This window comes from Canis aureus, chromosome 36 (assembly GCF_053574225.1).
Source record: "Canis aureus isolate CA01 chromosome 36, VMU_Caureus_v.1.0, whole genome shotgun sequence".
Taxonomy (NCBI): Eukaryota; Metazoa; Chordata; class Mammalia; order Carnivora; family Canidae; genus Canis; species Canis aureus.
The window spans coordinates 13,334,088-13,354,725 of record NC_135646.1 but is presented as its reverse complement, the minus strand read 5'-3'; the positions used below and the strand labels follow the sequence as shown (position 1 = coordinate 13,354,725).

Sequence of the window (20,638 nt, the reverse complement as noted above, 5' to 3'; positions counted from 1 at the left end):
GGATTTTATGTATGAGCTTGGGGACTTATCCATGTCTCAACTATTTTAAGTGTATTTTCTGTGGTTCATACAGGTACAGATTGTTACCAAGAAGATAGACTTAAGCCACGTGACATCAAAATGTGGCTCTCTGAAGAATATCCGCCACAGGCCAGGTAAATAAATATTTCTTAGTAATTTGGGAAATATTAAATTGCTCAAGACATCGACAAGCAAAATATTTGTTGTGAGATATCTAGTTGGAAACATGTCTTGAAATACTGAAAACCCATGCTTTTATTAACAGAAACTTAAGTTAGAAACTTTAAGCCATCTTCATTTGGACAAGTAAAGTCAATTATCACAAAGAGGCCACATATCATAGGACAGGTTCAAAATTAAAAGGCATATAAGATGCATGTACTCACAATAGCCAAACTGTGGAAGGAGCCTCGGTGTCCATCGAAAGATGAGTGGATAAAGAAGATGTGGTTTATGTATACAATGGAATATTCCTCAGCCATTAGAAACGACAAATACCCACCATTTGCTTCAACGTGGATGGAACTAGAGGGTATTATGCTGAGTGAAGTAAGTCAATCGGAGAAGGACAAACATTGTATGTTCTCATTCATTTGGGGAATATAAACAATAGTGAAAGGGAATATAAGGGAAGGGAGAAGAAATGTGTGGGAAATATCAGAAAGGGAGACAGAACATAAAGACTCCTAACTCTGGGAAATGAACTAGGGGTGATGGAAGGGGAGGAGGGTGGGGGATGAGGGTGAATGGGTGATGGGCACTGAGGGGGGCACTTGACGGGATGAGCACGGGGTGTTATTCTGTATGTTGGTAAATTGAACACCAATAAAAAATAAATTTATTATTTAAAAAAAGGCTAAAAAAATAAGATGCATGTACTCAACATGCTTATTAGAACTCCTTTGAAATATATGGTCTATAAAATATCTTGGGTCATGTATTCAGATATAATTACATGGATTGAAAGCAGCATTTCCAAAGATTTCCTGGAAGTATTTTGTCTACATATGTGAAATAAAAATTATGCTTAGGCAAAGCTCATGAAATGTATTTATCTGCTAAATTTCTCAAATCCTATTATAGGTCAATAAGCATTATGAATTCTCAGCAGAATGCAGAGCTTAATTGAACATCACTTGATGCAATGCTTATCTCAACTTATTTAACCATTGGCCTCTTGTTTTTCTAGAGTATTGTATAGGACTAGTACTCTAAAGTACAATTTACATTCTTATTTGTTGGGATTTTTTTTCTCTTTAAAGTGTAAATCTAACATTATGAGTCATTTTTTTCTAAGTATCATTATTATATTTTTGCTAAATTCTACCTCCATGCATATGTAAACAATGGACAACTGTCAAATTTGTAATTTTCTTGAGAATAACCACTGAATTATAAAAGGACAAGAGGAAGCCATTGGTATGCTTGATATCTTAATTAAATGAGGTAATAGGTTATTCCCATTAATCATTGTCTCAAATGTTATCCAGAACAAAGTATAAGAACGATTGAACCCAAAAAGATTTCTGACCAAGGAAAGATTATTAAAGAGAATTTATGAGTTGAAAAATAAACAGGATAAGTTTCAAAATGGACAAATGCATTGGAAACATTTCTAGAAGTCAGGCTTCACTTTGACAAAGATGTTCATAAAGCAAGTCAAGGAGTTAGAGAATGCGTAGATGGAATCTCTATTGGTTCACAGACCTCTTAGGAGTTTCCCTGGTGTATGTATCTTCTCATGTGTATTCTATCCTTTCTTAAATTTGCTTCATAAAGAGTAGAAACTTTATGGTTTTGCATCTAATACTAGAAAACCTGAATATCATTTCAAGAATTGACTTTTGTTTGTATCTTCTCATGTGTACTCTATCCTTTCTTAAATTTGCTTCATAAAGAGTAGAAACTTTGCTTTCCTGCTGTAATCTGAAACTGGCCCCAGTACTCAGAAGACAGAGAGAAACCAAAGAAAGAGGCAGGCTACTCCAGGTTGGTAGGTGGCAGTTTTAATAAGTAAAGGAAACTTACATATGAGCCTTCTCTGGACAGCAGCAAGATGGATTCTCATACCCACCCACCAAATCTTAAAAGTTTGTAAAGAGGCCTTAACCGGGTTTAGTCATGTATACAGTGTAGGTGTTCTCAACACCACATCATTATAACAAGGCTCTGTTCTGGAAGCAGCCTCTGGGAGCAGGAAAGACAACAAGAACCCCCATTCCAAGGACAGGGTAGGGAATGAGAAGCCTCTAAGTGCCCAGGTCCAGCTTTTAGGTCAATCACCACTCATGTCTTTTTGTAGATATTCCCCAACAATCTTCAGTACTAATTTTGGAACTGCTACACTGAAATTAGCTTCTCTGTCATTCCTGAGGCAGTGGGGACATGGTCACATACTGCATATCTTCACAAGTCTGCTGTCTATAACTCAAGCTTACAAACACTTAGTTGACTCTGTACCACTGTGTCAACAATATGACTGAAGTATTTGGCCATACTGTCTATCTTTTTCCAAGATGCAAAAGAAAATATTAGATCCTTTAATTTAAACAACAAATATTCCATTAGCCAAATCAACTGGACTTTCAATACACAAGAAAATGTTACATAGTTAAGGAAGTAGTCTATGTAAGATTTATTCGTCATAAAAGACTATTGTCATGGACTCCCACCTATTTCTAAATCTAGATCTGCCTTTTATAAGAACTGAATCAGATGACTAATTTCACAGAGAAGTGTTAATACAATGATCCTTGACATTGGCGAGCTTTTCACAAAGTTACTCTGGAATGTGGAATATCCAAGAAGAAAATAAAGGAAACAGTTCAACATGTGGAAGCCCAACTTTAGGACATATGGAGCTTGGTAAAAGTTATAGTCCTTCACAATTACTGCTCCTGGTGAATGCCAAAATTTTTCAGAACCAAAGGGATAGATCTGTGAATTCAGATGGGCTTCTCTAAAAGTTAAATAAAAATTTATAGTAGGATTTCAACAAAAACAGACTTCTTAAGCTTCCTTTTGTGAATATATTTTGGGTCAATATTACATTTTTTTCTCTCCCTTAAAATAGAGTTCAACAAAAATTTTAACAGGATTATATTGACACAACATATAATCATAAAAGAAAGCTTTAGAAGGCCATTTTTATTAGAAGCTAAAAAAAAAAAGAAAGAAAGAAAAGATCCCAAGAAAGTTGATCTCATTAAGTTTAAACTCAACATCCTCCAGGTTCTAACCAAAATAAGTGTGTTTTATGAATCACTCTAATCCCATCACAACTAACACGTGAGACCCATGTGACCAGGTGAAATGTTGGAAGAATAAGAGTTCCTGCAATAATGCATATTTTGAGGGAGGGACAAGTATATGTCTCCTATAAACACAAGTAAATAACATTGTGCACATCCTAAAGCTTCAGGAGAAGAATGAATGGATACATCTTCAAAATGTAATCTAATAACACCATATTATTTCAAGGGGTCCCTGGACAGGTAGTTGAGTGTCAATATAAATGTCTAGGTATCATATAAGAAAAATACCATAAGGTCTAAGTCTGTAGAGACTTAACAGACCTTTCTTTTTGACCTACAGAGATAAATAAGCATCAAGAGTCCAAAACTGAAAAATCTTTCCAATGTTTCTTTCCAGTCCAAATCGTAAGAGAGATGTAGTAGTAATAGTAGGTGATCATGTCATTTACCACTGGCCTTCCAAAGAAATGTGCACAGCGAAAACCAAAATACTAATGAAAGTGAAAGCAAATCTCAGGTGGAGAGGTAAAGGGATCTGATTAGCTTCTTTTCAGGTCAAAGACATCAGCAGACCCCCAGAAGTGCTCAAGGACAGACTAAAGGACAATGGATACTTACCAGCATTGAACTCCGTGCATTTACAAGCTGGGAAAGGCATGCAGAGATAGGGGCACCACTCTGCACTCTTTTAACTATCAGCAGATCCTCATGTTTCAGACTAAATGGCATTTAGGGAAACAGCATGGTCAAAACTGTCTCCGCATTGCTAGATCAAAGTCAGTGTCAGATCGGTCCTATGCAATCTATACAAGAAGGGGATTTCCTGGGGCACCTGGGTGGCTCAGTTGGTTAAGTGTCTGACTTTGATTTTGGTTCAGGTCATGATCTCAGGGTCCTGGGATTAATCCCCAAGAGGCTCCCCACTAAGTGGAGAGTCTGCATGTCTCCCTCTCCTCACTCTCTGTCTCTTTTTTTAAAGTAGCATTTCCTAAGGTTGTCTTCCTATTGCCTCATCCACTAATGATAATGGGAAACTCTCAAAGCTCACTGGTTATAAACAATTTAGCTTCCAATCTAATTTCATCAGTCAAGCCATTAATGTTGAAAATTTACAAATGAATATATTACCCATATATATACCATCCTAATTTAATAGGTTTTTGTTTTTGTTTTTGTTTTTTGGAAAAGTGACCTGTTACCATGATGAAGAATAAAGATCTTCATTTCAATTTTATTTGCTCCCTTAAGAATAACAGATTAAATGTTCCAAGTTTTAGAAAGGATGAAATGGGATATTTTCAGTGTGTTATTTTTAGAATTTTATTATACAGATAAGAAAAGCCCCTCTGATATTTTAGGTTAGACATGGGTAGATTATTAAGAAGAATTTATTAGTTGAAAAGCAAAGGTAGATATGATGAGTTTCAAAATAAATAAGCGCATTGGAAACTTATCTAGAAATCAAACTTCTGTTTGGCTTAGAAGAAAAAAGATATTAATATGTAGGTCAAGCCATATCATGGTATAAGAAGGATGTCATTACCTTGGTTGATATGGGAAAAAATGGTATAGACTAAAATTCTAAAAAAGTCCTTTCACATTCATGGTTAAAAGGATAGTAAATTAAGTGTGTTGCTTTATGATGGTCTGTCTATTATAATTATTTTTGGGACATAGTCACCACAAGTAGAAGATATCATTGTAGCAAGGCATTTAAAATCCTTTCTCTTCTCACAGGTGGTGGGCGTGTGAAAATTGAGAGCGTGAAACTGGATTTCAAAGAAAAGGCCCAAGCTAAAGTTGGCTCACTTGACAATGCCCACCATGTACCTGGAGGTGGTAATGTCAAGGTAAGAAACAAGGTTGTGAGCTGATCCTGTCTTCTTTTTTTAAAATCCTTCTGAAATACTCATCAAAATGGGTCACAGATGGGGACACCTGGGCAGCTCAATGGTTGAGCATCTGCCTTTGGCTGGGGTCATGATCTGGGGGTCCTGGGATCAAGTCCCACATCCGGCTCCCTGCATGGAGCCTGCTTCTCCCTCTGCCTGCGTCTCTGCCTCTGTCTCTGTGTCTCTCATGAATAAATAAATAAAATCTTAAAAAAGAAATCGAATCACAGATTGAAGACCCGGGCATATAGGAAGTAAGAATGATAGAGCTGAACAAAAGTGACGTTGACATCAGCTCTGAGATGTAGTGAAAGATCTAGGGGCCAATTGGGGTGCGTAAGTTAACAAGGCCTGATGCTTGTCTTGAATAGATCGACAGCCAAAAGTTGAACTTCAGAGAGCATGCGAAGGCCCGTGTGGACCACGGAGCTGAGATCATTACACAGTCCCCAGGCAGATCCAGCGTGGCATCCCCCCGACGACTCAGCAATGTCTCCTCTTCTGGAAGCATCAACCTGCTCGAATCCCCTCAGCTGGCCACTCTGGCCGAGGATGTCACTGCTGCACTCGCTAAGCAGGGCTTGTGAATATTTCTCATTTAGCAGCGAAATAATCATATTTAGGCATGAGCTCTTGGCAGGAGTGGGCTCTGAGCAGGTGTTATATTCATTCTTTACAAACCGTAAAATAAATAATCTCATTCCCAAACTGTAGTAATTGTTACAATTTTATAAAAAACAATGAATAGTATATGCAGAAATTGACTTGATTTCCATTTGCAACAGGAAGACACTGGCTTTACATGAGTACAATTGGACAATTATTTTTGCTCTGCTCTGTTTTGCATGGAGTATTATTATTTTAAAAAATTGCATTTTTACCTTTCATGTGCCTGAAGGCTATCCATAATACATTCTGAAAGGCCTTGTTGAAATCCAAGCTGCTCATTTCACTATTCTGTTGCTGGGTGAAAAGATAAAAGCTGCCCATTTTAACTTATTACAGGTTAAATTAAATCAAGGAGTCTGATTGCAGGAAGGAAAGAGCATGTAAGAAATAAGTTTTTTTTTTTTAAAGTGTTATTTTGTATAAATGGGAAAAAAGATTCAGTTAAGTTATTAACATTTGGGACCTGGATAATTATATCAGAGTATAAGTCAATCCAATAAATTATTTAACTAATTAAAAATAGGTACGAAGCATTTGAGCTGTGGCTGAGGAAGTGGTATAAAAGTGCATCTCTTAGGAATGAAGCACTTTTCATTAGGATGGACTCGTGTCTGATTAGAATGTCAGTTGATCAGCTAGATTTGTGTCCACACTACCAGTTTCATACTCCCTTTCCATCTGTTTGATACAGTATTATAGATATAAATATATATATATATTTCTCTGTGGCCATTTGTGATACTTCCTCATATACTTGAATATTATACTTCCTTATTCACAGTATCTGTGTCTCCTGCACCCTTTGGTGTTGCAATTTTAGGTATGTGAAAGTAGATGTTAGCAGGGTTCTTTCCCTATTTAAAAAAAAAAAATACATTAAAAAAGAACAAAAAGTTTTAGCATGAAGTTGCTTCCTGTAACAACTCAGAGCTGTAACCCTGTTTTAGTGCCAGATACAAGTCTCTCCCGTGATGCTAGGAAAATTTATTTTTCTTTGCTTTCACCAATATGGAGTTTGTGGGGGTGGGTCCAGTTATACATTAAAAGGGTTTACAGATTGTTGGTTTAAGATTTTGGATTTATCTCATTTTGAATCATGGAATAGTTTAGGGTTTATTCCTGTAATCATTCAAGAAACAGACTTCTTAAAATTTCTCTTTCTTTTTTTTTTTTTTTTTTCCATTTGCTAAAGTTGAAACTAACGCAGGGAGTCCATTGGGACATGTTGTTCCACCCTTCAAAACAGTGCCCGCTAATGAAATGATCTGATAGGAAATATTCGGCTTCCTTACCCAAAGTAAAGATCACCTGATCAGAAAGGACAAGTACAATATTTTGAGAAGCTATAGCTACTAAACATTTGAGATTCAGATCTCCAAATCAGTTTCTCTCAGGATTCCAACATTGCTCTCTGTAAAGGAACACTGTATGATTTAGTACAACTTCTCAATAGGTAGCACTGGTCTGACTTAATCTACAGTCTGGGAAATCACAAATTAATTAATTCTTCTTATAAATCATTCATCTTAGACTTGTGAATAAGCAATCAGTTACCAGTCTGGGTGGATATTTTTTAGTATTTTATCTGTTCTTTTTCTTGCTCAGGGCTGGTAGGTTGGATCTGGACAGTTAAAGGCAAATGGTCTGATAGGTGTTTGATCCCCATGAGCCAAATCAATTCCTGACTATGTAGGCAGAAATGATGAGCATGGATGAGGCAATGAGGAAGTATCATAGCATCTAAGAAGACAGCCAAGGGATGCAAAGATAGAGAAACACGGGTGCCATTTTATGATCCACTGGATATTGCAACCAACATGACTTCCACCAAAAAAAAAAAAAAAAATTCTCGGAGCAAAAACATAGCATTCATTCTCAACTAAGAGGTTTTACATGGGCAAACATGTCTGAAAATATTTATAAATCAATTATTTTATACAGCAGTCAAAAAGTTAGAAACTGAATATGACTATGGATGTGTCTGTTTTCTGCCTAAGAATTGCTGTGATGTGGATTTGACCAATCTAAGCATTTTATTCATCAGCTTCCCTGGAAATGCACCAGGAAATAGGAGAAGAAAGAGTAGTTGTGTGGAGACCTGTGGTATTTTCTTACATGTTTGATAGTGTTAGATAGTGATTAAAGTTCTCTAGAAAGAAGTTAACAGCTGGTTAGAACAGTTTTAACCTACAAAATAAGTATTTTTTACCAACCTGGTTTAAATTTTTATAAATGTTAAGAATAAGTAATTATGTTACACATTTTAGAATTCCATTTCTTACAAATACATGCCCCAAAACAGTTTATATAAAGCATTAAGATATTAGATCTGGCATTAAAACAAATGTTTATTTCAAATCACAGCAAAATTATAATGAATAAATGCCCTTCCTCTGTATGGAAATGTGATTCTTTATAATGTTAACAAAAAGAAACTGATCATTTGTACCGATAAGAAGAGAGAAACACACAGGTTAAATGTCTTCTTATGGGGATAGGGAGTGGAACCTATCTTGCCTTCACTCAAGATTAACGACACAAATTAAGCTTTTTGAACACCACTCTTGTGGGGATACCCATACGCTGATCTAGAAATTAAAGCTTCATAGTTCCAATTCTAGATCTATTACTGCCAGTTTCTCTCTGGCTTTAGCCTTTGAGAACCTGTTTAAAGATACATAAGTAATCCAGAGCTGTGAAGAGTTAAAAGGCCAGCTTCTCCAATGAACTCACTCTCTCTGGGTCACCTGCAACCAATAATTGGGTATCTTATAATGACGCAGGAAAGATCCGAGTTCATGATGAGTTTCAGAGGCCCTGTTCATTTAGGAACCAACTCTCTCTGGATTCTCCTGCTGAGTTCCAGCAGGGTGATAGGCTGAAATCCCACCCACAAGCAAGACACCTGTGTAACACCAACTAGGTATGGCTGAAGAAGGCTGAAGAGAGAATTTCACTAAATAGAAGAATCTGCTGGCGATAGCTGGCCTTCTCCACACATTCATAAAGTGAAACAGCAGGAAATAGGATCATCAGCCAAAATATAACATCAAAAAAATAATCTCAGTGCGGTTGATTCTGACATTGCTACAATTACTTTTTGTCCTATTTTTCATGCCACAAAAATGAGGAAAACAAACTAAGTAGCCAAAAAGAAAAAAAATAGATTCATGGCTTGGAAAGGCAAATTCTAGGCATTCCTTCCAAAACTGATGTGCTAAAATCAGCACTGATGTTTGTTTTTTTACACCTAGGATTTTTAGCCTGGGTGTGTAGGTTGAGGCCAAGTCCCTCTGCAGGAAAGAACTTATTTTTAAACTCAGAAAATGTCAATCATGAAAATCGACTTCAACTTTAGCAAAAAGAAAAAAAATCAACAAAAAGTATACTCTGTATGCTGGGATTCCAAGGTTCCAACGTGCCGCTACAAATCTCTGGGGGGTTTCTTTCTTCTGATAATTCTAGAGCCTGTTACCATAGAAAGGCATTTCTTCAATGGCTGGTTGTAGTTAGTTCATGTTTTTCAATCAAAATTTGCAAATGTATTTGTTGCTGTATAGTGATTGTTTTGCAAAATAAAATTGCTTGTCACCTAACTTTCAGTTTCAGATTGTGCTTTCTGGCGGGGGGGGGGGTGGAATATATATATATATATATACACACACACACACACACACATTGCTCAGTCCAACCAAGGAAAAATTATGATGAGAAGGCTACAATTCTCTCCCCACTGTGCATCAGGCTTTACCTACTACTATATTTAGCAGGATGCTATCTGTTGCAAGTGACAGAAACTGAAAGCAAATTGGCTTGGGTATAAAGGCAAATTTATTGGCTCAAGTAACCAAGAAGGCAGGCCTCAGGCATGGATGGATCCAGGCATTCAAAAGATGTTGTTAAGAATCTTTCTTTTTCTGAATCTTAGCCCTGCTTTTTCTGTTGGTTTTATTCTCAGTCAGGCACCCCTTCCATGTCGGTCACTGGAAGCTCCTGGTTTCACGACCCACCAAAGAAAGCCTCTTTCCCACTGGCACTAGCCAAGATCTAGGGCCTGAAAATCATTGAATCTTGGGTCACCTGCTTACTTCTGCTGATTACCCATGGTTGGATCACATATTCATCTCTATCAGGAGCAGTTGGGGTAGGAGATGAAAGAGCAGGGGCCCCATCTGAACTACATAAACTAATTGTGAAGAGGAAGTGTTCCCTTCTAAGTAAGGTCAGGCTTTAGGAATTGTTCTATGCAGGTCATAATGCAGACATCCTGTAGGTCCACGTGCCCTATTTTCTATATTTATTCAGTCCTTTAGCTCCTTGCTACTCAAATTGTGCTCAGGCTTTACCTGGGACCTTGTAATACATGCAAATTCACAAAGCTCCACGCCAGGTCAACTTCCAGCATTCCCCTAGGTGAATCATCTATCTGCTCATGAAAGTCCGAGAAGCATTCAGCTCATCTAGTCCAAGGAGAAAGAGCTCCTCAGCAGCCCACTAACAGGTAAGAATTATTTCTAAGACTGTAAGAAGTCGTGTCACCAAGTCTGATGTCACGGAGTCTAGTTACCAAGTGGCAGAAGCTTATGACTGGTGGAAGAAATGCCTTTGTGTTGGGAGGTTTACCAGAGCTGGCATTCCAACTTGGCTGAAACCTACTTCTACCAATGGAGGCATCACCTTGTCTTCAGTTTTCCTTTGCTAATAATGCAGGTTTGGTACAATATAGCCAACATCATGAGGCTTTAATAAGTTGGCTTTTTAAATTAGTTTCCATGTTATACTTCAAGAAAGTCTTGATTTAGACATATATTTGCCTGGTAGTACAAATCACAAAAAAGTCCTGATTTTCTTTTTTATTAATTAACAAGACAAAGAATATTTTACTTGCCTTGAGACCAGTAACTCAGATATAATGTAGGATTGCAAAATAACCCTCTATGTAGCTTATGTATAGAAAAAAATTCTTCTTTTACAATATGGTACTTGTAGAACTTTGACCTACATAATTCAGAGATAGAATGTTGTCCCTGTCAAAAGTACACAGTCTAGCAACCCAAAATTGTTTCAAAACACTGTCCTTTACTAGGTTTCCTTGAATCTGTGGAAGAAGCATCACACACTCCAGAAAGACCTGATTTTTTTTTCTCTTGTGCCTTTTATCACAAATATACCACAGCTGTTCCCATTTCTAATCCTTCAAATTCCATTAAAATCTCCTGCCCGGGGCCTGGTTGAGGTAATAGACCTGTGGCCTCCAGATGTGCTTTGTTTGGCCTGCACAATGTTTTCAAACTCAAGAAAGTTCACACACACACGCTCAAGCTTGGATCATTCAAAAGTTCAAAAGTTTGGCAATACTGGGCCAACATTCATGGCATCAATTGGCTGGAACTGGTCTGTGAATGCTGAGATGGGTTTGTTCCCTGAACTTGGCCACAATGGCCACCCAAGCCAGTTATTACTCTCAGACCACTTACTTGTCACTCATTACTCTAGGTACTAGAGATTTAGTTTGTAACCAAAGGTGTAGATCCACTCATTTTTCCCTCCCAAATTTTTCCTTATTCTGTGAAACAAAAACCCAAAAGAATAAACCCCTAATCCTAAAGCAGGAGAGGGAAGGGTCTGGTTGGATAGGTCAGATCAGAATCCTCTGGGAGCCCGGGGAAGCAATGTTTAATGGACTTCTGCTCTATCTCAAGGAAGAAAAAAAGAAACCTTTAACTAATATATTTATTTGACAGTAACAACCGGTAATTTTCCTGTCCATGATAAACACACTTAAGATTCTTTTCCCACCTATATTTTTCATTAAAGCAAAGGAAAAAGAAAACTATAGCAGAGTTTGCTTGTTTCCCCACTCTATGATTTTAAAAAATCTCATTGAGAAATGACTAAGGCTATCTTAGTAGAACTGAACTTATGAGGTACTTGCCTATAACTTTTGGAAGTAGAAAAAAGACCTAGTTGAAAGATGTTCCAACCCAGTCAAGCAAGTGATGTGGTCTTAAGCCCAGGGCTGATCTTCAGCCAAAACACCCCTTATTCAGTTGAATAAGTTATTAGAATATTGAAAGACTTGCTGCCCAAGTCTTCCCCTTACCAGTGCCCATCTTTGGCCTCCATAGACCTCGCCCAGTTCAAAGTCCTGTAAGGCCAATGCTTTATACAGCAGAGAGCCTCCAAGATCTGTCCCAGTCCCCCCAAAGTCCTGCCTTTTAGGGTATCACCAGTGGCTATGATCCCCTCAGGGGTTCAAGAGGACTGGCCTGTGCATTACCAGCTGTTCTAGGAAGTCCAGTGGTCTATGCTGGCATCTAGCAGTCTGTCAGCCAGCCACAGCTGTCCCTTGCCTACCCCTGTCCCTGCACTGCCTTTCTCCTCCAAGTCTGAAGACGGGAAGCCCACAGAGGAGGCGGTGTCTTTTCTGGCATACTGGTAGGCGAACAGCTGGTGCTCAGTGGCCATACCTTGGCTTCATTCCACCCAGAACTCCCTGGTTCTGGGTAGAACCAGGGTTGCTTATGGGAACTGCAGTAACCATAGGACTTTAACTCTTAAAATCTGTATACTCAAAAGGCACTGAGGAGGTAATGGGGTTCCTGACGACACCAATAGAATAGTATCAATGGACAGGCCCCATGGGGGCAACGTGCCTTTAACGATGCCTAAGGGAAAGCCTTTTTTGTGATCTTTACTGAAATCTGCCTCCACCTAAAACCCACCAGAAGCCCAAATGAAGTGGGCATAAACATTAATTTTATAATTAGTGATTGTCTCTTCCAAGCATCCTTACAAACATACATTAACTCTATGACTACTGTTAATTATCAGCATCCCCATTTTACAGATGAGAAAACTGAGCATGGAAAGGTTGTTTAAAACTTAATGGGCAGAGGAGGGTTGCTCAGGGGCCAATAAACTGCCTTGACTCTTCCCCACCTCTCCCCAAAAATTTAATGGGCAGAGCCTGATTTCGAGCAGGCAGTCCAAGATGTACCATCTGGTCTGATAGATTAGGTTTGATCTCATTAAATATTCCAATAAGCAATTTTCCTGACAGTCAATAATGAAGATAACAAATATATATTATATACAAATTTGAGCACTAAATGGACTAGAAGAATGTTCGTGTATTTGCCATTAATTCAGCAAATCAAAAAAATAAAATAAAATAATTAAAAATTAAAAAAATTCAGCAAATCATGAAAGAGGATTATGTCTCATAGACAATATCATTTATGGAAAGAGCAATCCTCTAAAAACCGAAATACAGTTGGTGTACAATGTTACATTAGTCGAGGTGTATAACATGATTCGACAATTCTATGCGTTGTGCTCTACTCACCACAAGTATAGCTACCGTTTGTCACCATACAACACCACTATACTACCATTGATTATATTCTCTACGCTGCACCTTTCATCCTCATGACCTGTTCCATAACTGGAAGCCTGTGTCTCACTCCCTTTCACCCATTTTGCCCATCCCCCCACACTTTTGGCACATCTTTTCTCTGCACTTGTGGGTCTATTTCTACTTTTTGTTTATTCACTTCTTTTGTTTTATAGATTCCAGATATAAGTGAAATTATATGGGATCTGTCTTTATCTGACTTCTTTCATATGCCATCTAGGTCCATCCATGTTGCTGCAAATGAAAAATCTCATATTTTTTATGGCTGAGTAATATTCCGTGTGTGTGTGTGTGTGTGTGTGTGTGTGTGTGTGTGTGTATGACATTTTCCTTATCCATTCATCTATCAATGGACACTTGGGTTGCTTCCATATCTTAGCTAGTATAAATAATGCTGCAATAAGCATAGGGGTGCATGTATCTTTTTGAATTACTATTTTTGGGAATGGGGGTAAATACCCAGTAATGGAATTACTGGGTCATATGGTATTTCTATTTTTAATAGAAATATTAAAATCTCCATACTGTTTTTCACAGTGGCTGCACCAAATTACATTCCCACCAACAGTGCTTGTGGGTTCCTTTCTCTCAACATCCTCACCAACACTTGTTAATTCTTGTCTTTTTGATTCTAGTGATTCTTACAGGTAGAAAGCAATATCTCATTGTGGTAATTTTTAAAGATTTTATCTATCTACCTATCTAAGAGAGTGCATGAAAGAAAGAGTGCAAGTGAGCTCAAGCATGAACAGGGGGAGGGAGAGGGAGTAGACTCCCTGCTGAGCAGGAAGCCTGACAAGGGGCACCATTCCAGGACCCTGGGATCATGACCTGACCTAAAGGCAGACACGTAACTGACTGAGCCACCCAGGTGCCCCTCATTGTGCTTTTGATTTGCATTTCCCTGATGATGAGTGGTGAGCATCTTTTCAAGTGTCTGTAGGCCATCTGGAGGTCTTCTTTGGAAAAATGTATATTCAGGTCCTCTGCCCATTTTTAACCAGATTATTTGTTTTTTGACATTGACTTGTATTAGTTCTTTATATATTTTGGATATTAATCCTTTATTGGATATATCATTTGTAAATATCTTCTTCCATTCAGTAGGTTGCCTTTTTGTTTTGTTGATGGTTTCCTTCTCTGTGCAAATGCCTTTTATTTTGGGTGTCACAGTAGGTTACATTTGCTTTTGTTTCCCTTGCCTTAGGAGACATCCAGAAAAATGTTGGGGTGGCCCATGTCAAAGAAATTACTGCCTGTGTTTTGTCCTAGGAATTTTATGATTCATGTCTCACATATAGGTTCTTAATCCATTTTCAGTTTATTTTTGTGTCAGTGTGAGAAAGTGGTTCAGTTTCATTCTTTCGCATGTAGCTGTCCAGTTTTCCCAACACTGTTTGTTAAAGAAACTGTATTTTCCCCATTGTATATTTTTGCCTCTTTGGTCATAGATGGAACATGGAAGCATAGGTTTATTTTTGAGCTCTTTATTCTGTTCCATTGATCTATGTCTCTACTTTTGTACCAGTACCATACTGTTTTGATTACTACAATTCTATGTATATCTTGAAATTTTGGATTGTGATACCTCCAGCTTTTATCTTTTTTCTCAAGATTGCTTTAGCTAGGGGTGACTGGGTGACTCAGCTAGGCATCCAACTCTTGATTTTTGTCTCAGGTCATGATCAAGGGATCATGGTTGTAGGATTGAACCTGCATTGGGCTCTATGCTCAATGTGGAATTTGCTTGAGATTCTCTCTCTCCCTCTCCTCTGCCCCTCCCTGACTCATTAATACTTCTTCAGGTGCATTCTCTCTCAAATAAATGAATAAAATCTTTAAGAAAAAAGATTGCTTTGGTTATTTAGGGTCTTTTGTGATTCCATACTAATTTTAGGATTATTCTAGTTCTGTGAAAAATGTTATTTTATTTTAATAGAAATTGCTTTGAGTCTGTGGATTGCTTCAGATAGTATAGGCATTTTAACAATATTAATTCTTCCTATCCATGAGCCTGGAATATCTTTCCATTTGTTTGTGTCATCTTCAATTTCTTTCATCAGTGTTTTATAGTTTTCAGAGGATAGTTTCACCTTCTTGATTAGGATATTCATAGGTGTTTTATTCTTTCTGGCACAATTATAAATGGAGTTGTTGATTTCTCTTTCTGCTACTTTATTATTGTATAGAAATGCAACTGATTACTGTTTATCAATTTTGCATCCTCCAACTTTACTGAATTTACTTATCGCTCTAATAGCTTTTTAATGGAGTGTTTAAGATTTTCTATGTCTTCAGCAAATAGCCAGAGTTTACCTTCTTCCTTACCAATTTAGATGCCTTCTCTGTCTTCTGAGGTTAGGATTTTCAGTACTAGGTTGAATAAAAGTGGTGAAAGTGAACATCCTTATCTTCTTCCTGACCTTAGAGGGAAAGCTCTGTTTTTCACCATGGAGTATGTTAGCTCTGAGGTCTTTGTATATGGCTTTTATGATTTGAAGCTATAGCTATCTATATTCCCTCTAAAACCACTTTCATGGGAGTTTTTATCTAAAATAGATTTTGAATATTGTTAAATGCTCTTTCTGCATCTATTGAGATGATCATATGATTTTTATTCATTTTGTTGATATGGTGTATCACATTGATTGATTTGCAAATATTGAACCATCCTTGTATCCCTGGAATAAACTCCACTTGATTATGGTGAATGATCCTTTCAGTGTATTGTTGAATGCAGTTTGCTAATATTTTGTAAAGGATTCTTGTATCTATATTTATCAGGGATGTTTGCCTATAGTATTCCTTTTTTGTAGTGTCTTTTGTCTGGTTTTGGTATCAAGGTAATGCTGGCCTCATAGGATTTATTCGAAAGCTTTCATTCCTCTTCTATTTTTGGAATAGTTTGCAGAAAAGGTATTAACTTTTTAAAATTTTGGTAGAATTCCTTTGGTCCTGAATTTTTTTGTTTGCTGGGAGGTTTTGGTTACCAATTCAATTTTGTTACTATTGATTGCTCTGTTCAGATTTTCTATTTCTTCTTGGTTCATTTTTGGAAGATTATGTTTCTAATGTATCCATTTCTTCTAGGATGTCTAATTTGCTGGCATTTTTTTGTGGTGTTCTGTTATAGTCTTTTGTATTTCTGTAGTGTCACTTGTCCCTTTTCCTCTTTCCAATTTTGTCTTTTTTTTTTTCTTGATGAGTCTTGCTAAAGGGTTTTCAATTTTAGCTTTTCAAAGAATCCACTTTGAACTTTTCTATTTCTATTCTAAATATCAAATATCTATTTGATATTTCCTTCCTTCTGCTAACTTTGGACTTTGTTCTTGTTCTAGTTTCTTTAGGTACATTGTTAGATTGTTTGAGATTTTTCTTATTTCTTCAGATAAGCTTGTATTGCTATAAATTTCATCTTAGAACTGCTTTTACTGTATCTCAAAACTTTTAGATCCTTATGTTTTCATCTTAATTTGTTTCCATGTATTTATTTCCTCTTTGAATTCTTCATTGACCCACGAGAGTTTGTGTTTTTTCTAGTTTTTGTGATTGATTTCTAATTTCATACAATTGTGGTTGGAACAGATGCATGATATCATTTGCCTTCTTAACTGTATTGAGACTTATTTTGTGGCCTAACATGATCCACTCTGGAGGATGTTCCATGTGCACATAAAAAGAATTTGTAGGGGTAGCCCCGATGGCGCAGCGGTTTGGCGCTGCCTGCAGCCCAGGGTGTGATCCTGGAGACCCTGGATCGAGTCCCAAGTCCGGCTCTCTGCATGGAGCCTGCTTCTCCCTCTGCCTGTGTCTCTGTCTCTCTCTCTCTGTCTCTATGAGTAAATAAATAAAATCTTAAAAAGAAAGAAAAGGAATTTCCTAAAAAAAAAATGTATTTTGTTGTTTTTGGATAGAATGTTTCATATACGTGTTAAGTACATCCTGTGTAATGTGTCATTCAAAGAGAGTTTCCTTATTAATTTCTTACCTGGATGATCTATCCACTGATGTAAGTGGGGTATCAAAGTTCCGTACTATTTTTGTATTATTATAAATTCCTCACTTTCTGTTAATATCTCCATTAAAGTCTTCCAATTTGGGTGCATAGATATTTACAACTGTTACATTCTCTTTTTGAATTGATCCGTAATCATTATGTAATGCCCTTTTTGTCTCTCATTATAGACTTTGTATGTCATATTGCCACCCTGGCCTTTTTCTTTTTCTTTTCCTTTTCTTTTCTTTTCTGTTTTTCTTCCTTTTTGTTTTTTTTTTTTTTGTTTTTTTTTTTTTTTTGCTTCTATTTGCCTGGTGTATCTTTTTCCATCCTTACGCTTTCAGTCTATATGTGTCTTTAGGTCTAAAGTTAGTCTACTGTAGGCAGCAGAGAGATGGGTCTTGCTTTAATCCATTCTACCACCTTATGTCTTTTGTTTGGAGCATTTAGAACATTTAATTTAAAGTAGTTATTGATAGGTATGTACTTATTGCCATTCTGTTCTTTGTTTTCTGGTTTTTATAGTTCTTCTGTATTCTTTTCTCCTTGTCTTGCTCTCTTTTCCTATTTTGTTTTTTATAAATACAAGTTATCCAATGACAATCAACTAAATGGGAAATCATCAGAATAGTTTCATGTCCTTCTCTATGTCAAGTCATAGCTCCTACAAAGGCATCATTTAGCAAGTGACATCTACATCAAGCAAAGGCCAAACAAGTTTCTAAAAACCAGTAATGTGTTTGGAAATTATTAAGTAAATTGGATGAACTCTTTGTACTACAACACACACCACTTGACAAACCATTTTGTAGTTTATATTTTTAAGAGAATAAAAGCAGTTTTTCTAACATATGTATTAACATTTACCTGATAGTATTTTAACATCACCTTGCTTTCAGCACTGTGCAGCTTTCTTAAAAGCTGTTTTTCTTTCTCTATTATGACACAATTAAGTTCCTTGCTTTTATTACAAGAGTGGCATGTTACTTAAATTTTCCTTATGAAATAAAGATCTAAAATTCATAGCATAAACTATGAGAAATCTGACCAAGTTCTAGAAATACAATGCACACTTCAGATAGTCTTACTTGATTTTCAGTATTAGTAAACAAAAACCTGATGCTTTCCATTAGCATCAGAAAAGTAAGACCCAAATATATACCAAGAGGACTTCTCAGCCATTTTTCTTTTTCAACTGTAGAAAAATCAGAAAGCACTCATTATATGGGCACCAAAGTACCAATATTTTGTCTTTTCCTGTATAACCATTGTGTTGAACAAGCATGACTCATATGAATTGTGATCAAAACATGAATTTATTTTTGTCTCTCACAGTTTCTTTGAACATTATGCAGTGGAAGAAATCTTTCTTGCCTCAAGCTGAAGACTTGGGCAGACTCGTGACTTGTTAGTTACTTGCAGATAATAAACTTCTTCTGGCTATAAATAGAATTTCAATGATAAAAAAGAGTCTCAATTCAGAAATTAAAATGTCCAGCTCATAGAATAGTCAAAACTCTAAAGTTGATGGTATAAGATCTATACTCTTTCCCAGTAAGGATTTACCTCAGGCTACAAGCCTGCATTGAGAGTAGGGCATAGCACTTCTACACAGATGCTGTTTCTTCTCCTTCTTGATATAAAACAGAGTAGGACAAGAAAGAGAAGGTGGTTTAAGCAGTTCTTCTGTCTTTCAGTGGGGACCCTGTGGTAAACTTCCAACTTCTTTCTGCTGAGGTTGGTCTCCCATACAGGCAACCTTAAGATGATTTTTTTCCAGCTTCCTCCCTTTCATGGCCCTCATCTAGCCCTTCTATATACATCCTTTGCTGACTCTGGAAGTAGAGGCAGTTTCCAATTTATCAGCCCTGCTTGGGCCACACAACCAAAGCCATCAGCTCTCCTCTAGCCACTGGATTTCTCCTGCCTATAGAAATCTAGTGTCTCCCAACATCAGAGAACAAACTTGAATCTCTCCAAGTATTTGAACACTCTTTTTATTAAAGCCTCAGTTTAGAAGACCTCACCTCCCCATAGCTCCCCCAGAAGGAAAGTGTGGCTCACAGACAGCATGGCATCTCTATCCAAAGATATGCCCTCATCAATCTTCTCTCACCAAATCCCTCCCTGTGTCTCCCTTTTGTGTTCTTAATCTGACAGGAGCAGAATACTAGAGATAATTTCCTTTATAAATCTATGCATGGAAAGGGGAAATTTTTCATTCACTTTTGAATCCTGATGTCAATCAGGCTACCCCTTCAGTAGATTCTCAGCCCAAAAGAATCTAGCTTGAATATTCCTTTTTTTTCTTTCCTATACTCTTTCTGAGTAATCTCATAATGTCTGTACATTTAAAATAGAAAATAAGTGGCACAATTACTTAGTGTGAATCCTCATTTGGTCCAGTGCCCTTGAGATATCAGTCAAGTGAGGGGGACAGATCACAAACAATAAACCACAGCCCAGGATAAACAGTGATAAGTGGTGGAAACTCGGGTTCTCACAAAATATATGGGGGTAAAGAGTCCAGGAAGGAAGAGAATGGAAGCAGATTCCTAAAGCATACATATGAGGGCATGAATGAAGGATACATTCTGAGACTATGAAATTACTTGGTATATCTGGAGCATAGGTGGGTCAGAGGTAAAAAAAAATAGAAATATATTTGGAATCTTCTATTCAGAAGTTTGGATTATATTGCGTAAGTGAAAGAAATATTACAGACTTTGAAAATAATGAGAAGTGAAATGTTCAGATCTGAACTTCAGAAGAGTAATTTTGATGCCAATGTGGAGATTGGACTGGAGAGAAGAGACTAGAGGTGGGGAAACCAGAGGGAAGTATCAGAGTTTGAGCCAGTAGAGTGGTAATGAAGATCTGGAGGAGGAAGATGCTTAAGGCACTTTTGAAAATAAAAGGCACAGCAGGGAGTCCATGATAGTGGAGGAACAGGAGACCTTCGTGTTCTCTGGTCCCAGCAATTCAGCTAGATGGCTATCAAATCATTCTGGACACCTGTGAACTCAACTGGAGATCTAAGAAAAGAATGGCTGAAATTCTACAAACAGAAAAGTGACCACTTTCTGCAAGAACGACAAGGTGGAAAACTCAAAAAAGAACAAGAGGCAGTACTGACTGCCAAGAACCTACCAGTAGAGATATACATAAGATGTTGGAATTTGAGTTCAGAATAATGATTTAAAGATACTAGCTGGACTTGAAAAAAGCATAGAAGACATTAGAGAATCCCTTTCTGGAGAAATAAAAGAACTAAAATCTAATCGGGTTGAATTAAAAAGGCTATAAATGAGATGTAATAAAAAATGGAGGCTTTAACTCCTAGGACAAATGAGGTAGAAGAGAGAATTAGTGATATAGAAGACAAAAT

General features: G+C 37.1%; 1 protein-coding gene across 25 annotated transcripts in view; it reads left to right on the top strand.

The window, feature by feature from the left end:
* MAP2 (microtubule associated protein 2) overlaps positions 1–9,432 on the top strand; it is a 294,547-nt gene extending 285,115 nt beyond the window's left edge. For all 25 annotated transcript variants that reach the window (XM_077884967.1, XM_077884962.1, XM_077884951.1 and 22 more), the window contains 3 exons: positions 74–155; positions 5,013–5,125; positions 5,539–9,432. In XM_077884967.1, coding sequence (XP_077741093.1) covers positions 74–155; positions 5,013–5,125; positions 5,539–5,754 — 411 coding nt within the window. In that variant the 3' untranslated portion in view covers positions 5,755–9,432. The remainder of the gene's footprint in view (positions 1–73; positions 156–5,012; positions 5,126–5,538) is intronic.
* The last annotated feature ends 11,206 nt before the right edge of the window (positions 9,433–20,638 follow it).